Below are 3,318 nucleotides of genomic sequence, written 5' to 3'. Positions count from 1 at the left end.
CTTAGAGGGGGAACAAAAGGGAATAACATATGCATACTTTGAGGGGGGAACAAATGATTATCTAACAATATTATATTTATGTTTGTCATCATCAAAAAGGGGGAATTTGTTGTGCATGTACATGTTATGTTTTATGCACATGTTATGTTTTGATGATGAAAATTAATATAATATGTTTTAGTATGAAAGTATGTATATAACAGTTCAAACAGATGCATGAAGAAAGGAATTAATAAATGAAGACTTTGAAGAAAAAGAAGAATCAAGATTGAAGTCAAGTTTTTTATATGTTCCTTAGAATAGTTACTTTGGATTAAAATGTAAAATGCTCAAACTTGGTGATATGCTATGTGCTAAATATAGAAATATAAAATTAGTATAATTATTATTTTCTTAGAGTTAAGAAAATAAATAATTATATTAAAATTACATATCTATATAAAATGAAATTAGTTTTCGAAATAAGAAATAAAAAGAATTTAGGAAATCGTGTTTTTAGAAAAAGAATTTTATAAAACCGTGTTGATAAAAGAATTTGATAAAAACAAGTTTTAGAAAAAGATTTTAATAAAAATCGTGTTTTGATAAAAACGTGTTTTTAAATAAAAGATTTTTATAAAACAGAGTTTTACTAAAACGTGTTTTCAGATTTTCTAAAAAGATTTGGAAAATACTTTTTAGATAAAAACAGATTTTGAGTTGAAAAGAAGATCTAATATGCACAAGTGAATTGGCACAACTGGGTCTGGTCTTCGTATAATGTACCCAAGCACTGTGTTATTTCATGGATGGTAGCTCTGGGAAAGGTTAGAACCAAAGATAGGCTGCGGATAGCTGGTATTTGTAATGATGATCATTGTCTGCTGTGTGTGACTGGAACTGATGCTTGTACTCACTTATTTTTTCGCTGCTCATTTAGTAGGAATGTTTGTTTAGGCATTTTGGATTGGTTGAAGATTAGGAGCAGCCCTGATGAATATGTGTATGTCTCTTGGAGGAAATGGGGTAGAAAATACAAGAGCAGGAGAATGCAACAGGTATGCTATTGTGCATTGGCAGCTACTGTCTATTATGTTTGGAAAGCTCGGAATATTTCACTATGGCAGCAAAGTGTCCCAAGAATAGAAGTGTGGGTGAGGGAGATAAAAAGTGTTGTTTATAGGAGAATCAAAGCTATAGTGAACAGTAAGTGGAGTGCTCATGAACTAGCATGGCTTAGTGAGTTAGCACAGAATATTAATTAGGATGTTTTTGTTGGTTGCTTGTTTGTAATGGGGGGAATTGTTTTAGATACCTTGTTTAGGTTGTAATGGTGGTGCTAATTTGCATTTGGAAATATAATCTCTTACATTTTACCAAAAAAAAAAAAAAAAAATCTAATATGGAAAACTTATCTTTTTCAGTTTAAAGATAAAGATAGAAAAAGATAAAGTTTGTTTTTCTAAAAGGAGAGTTTTATCCCTTAAATCAAGGATTAAAAGATAAAGATAGTTTTGAAAGATTTTCGTCCAAACCAAGTCCTATAAAAGGGTTTCATAATTCACTTTTAGATCTCACGTTTTCTGAGAGAAAAATCAGAAATATTAAGAGCTGAAAATTATTTCCTCCGGCACTGAGCATAGCACTGAGCGAGTCAGATTCAAGTTACTATTATACGATTGTAATTGTCCTCTACTTGCTTGACTAAGAAGCACATAATTGAGGATCGTTCTCTTTCTGTAACTTTACCATTATAGAGAGTGTCAGCACTTAGAGTTAAGTGTTGGGGGTCACTATTAGGGTTAGTAGTGAGGGGAATCTTATTGTATCAAGAGTTTGATATTTTAGGGTTCAAAGAATAAAGAGTTTTGTTTCGTGTGGACGTAGATCTCAGAGGTGAGATTGAACCACGTTATATCCTGTGTTTGCGTATCAAATCTCACATACTTTTAGTTTATTATTCGCAAAAACTCAAATCAGCGATTTACGAGTGTTTGGCATAGTGCCAGGCACTGAGCCATAAAAGAGATTTTGCGAAAATCGATTAGATTTCACCACTCAATTCAACTCCCCCTTCTTGGGTGTCACCTTGTTCAATGATACCAATAGACAGAAACGAACCAATGATAGGTGCCAATCATTTCAAACTTTCATTCATATACTTCATACATTATTGTCAGGACAACAAACAAATGACACAATTCTTTTTGGACATCAGGGAAACATGCTGAATTTAGAAATTAATAAAAGGCATCCAGCATCCTAATGCTACTGTGCAAAACTAAAACAAACAAATGAGATGAAATCATTGTTACAGACGGTATGATTGGGCTCCAATCTCCCTATTCTACCATTGTTTGTTGGAGCAAAGAGACACTCAAATATAGGACCCAACCATAATAATTAGACAACAAAACATCATTTAGGCACCACAAATATTAATCCTCAAATAAACCAAGATAGCATTAGCATCCTTTTTAATCTTCTTCTCCACAGAAACAACACACGATCCTCCAGAGTACGCCTCCTCTCTTAGAACCCGAACGCATGTCATTCGAGTTCTTGTCGTTGTATCCGCCAGCCATGTTTAACTCGTCGAGATGATCAACTGATTCAGGAAGTGAAAGCTAAGACTACTGCTTGTATTTGATATTGTGTATGAGGTGTTGCTTTAAGTAATGTATTGTTGTAAATTTATAAATGTTTGTGAACACGTACTGACAGATTTTCTCGTTGGTTTTCCTGGCAATTTCAGGTAACATTCCACATTTAGTTATAATGTTTGATCAAATTTAAATTACATATACTATATGGTTGATTGTTATTTGTTACTTCATTATATATCATAATGTTGGTTATCCATATCTAGCTACAAGCAAATTTTATTTAAATTTGTTAGTATTATGTCCGTACAACAAAATAAACTTTACTTGGAAATTTCCCTATCCTATTTTTTGAAGGGAAATTCATATTATACGTTATAATTCATTGTCTAATGAGCTTCTGGAAGTGCCAAACCGAGTAAATTATATTGCATTTTTTAAAGATATTTAATTTCATGATAAAAGGCAAGTTCAGTTATGTTATGGTAGTATGATGTAGCATTTCCAGTACCATTTCCACTAATCTTCCTTCACCTTTCTAGCTAAACACCACAGTTAATGGCGTTCAAAACTTATATATCTTCTATTTTTTCACAGGTTTATGTTCTTCTTATTATAACTCGTAAAAAACTTATATGGCCTCGATCCACATTAAAATAGTGTGGACCTAATGCTAATTCATGTGATTTATGAAAAAAAAAGGATTACTATATTAAAAAAATAGATATAAAAGATG

General features: G+C 32.0%; 1 protein-coding gene across 1 annotated transcript; it reads left to right on the top strand.

Annotated features, from left to right (window-relative positions):
- Positions 1–788: 788 nt before the first annotated feature.
- Positions 789–1,244, top strand: LOC125492482 (uncharacterized). The gene has a single exon (XM_048635019.1). The coding sequence runs from the start codon at positions 789–791 to the stop codon at positions 1,242–1,244; it is 456 nt and encodes a 151-aa protein (XP_048490976.1).
- Positions 1,245–3,318: the final 2,074 nt, after the last annotated feature.

Source organism: Beta vulgaris, chromosome 1 (genome assembly GCF_026745355.1).
Source record: "Beta vulgaris subsp. vulgaris cultivar EL10 chromosome 1, EL10.2, whole genome shotgun sequence".
NCBI classification, from domain to species: Eukaryota; Viridiplantae; Streptophyta; class Magnoliopsida; order Caryophyllales; family Amaranthaceae; genus Beta; species Beta vulgaris.
The sequence above is the reverse complement of the archived record's forward strand: the minus strand, read 5'-3'. Positions and strand labels throughout refer to the sequence as shown.

Excerpts from the sequence above, each read along its gene's own strand:
- LOC125492482 (XM_048635019.1), top strand. The coding sequence starts at position 789 with ATGGTAGCTCTGGGAAAGGTTAGAACCAAAGATAGGCTGCGGATAGCT.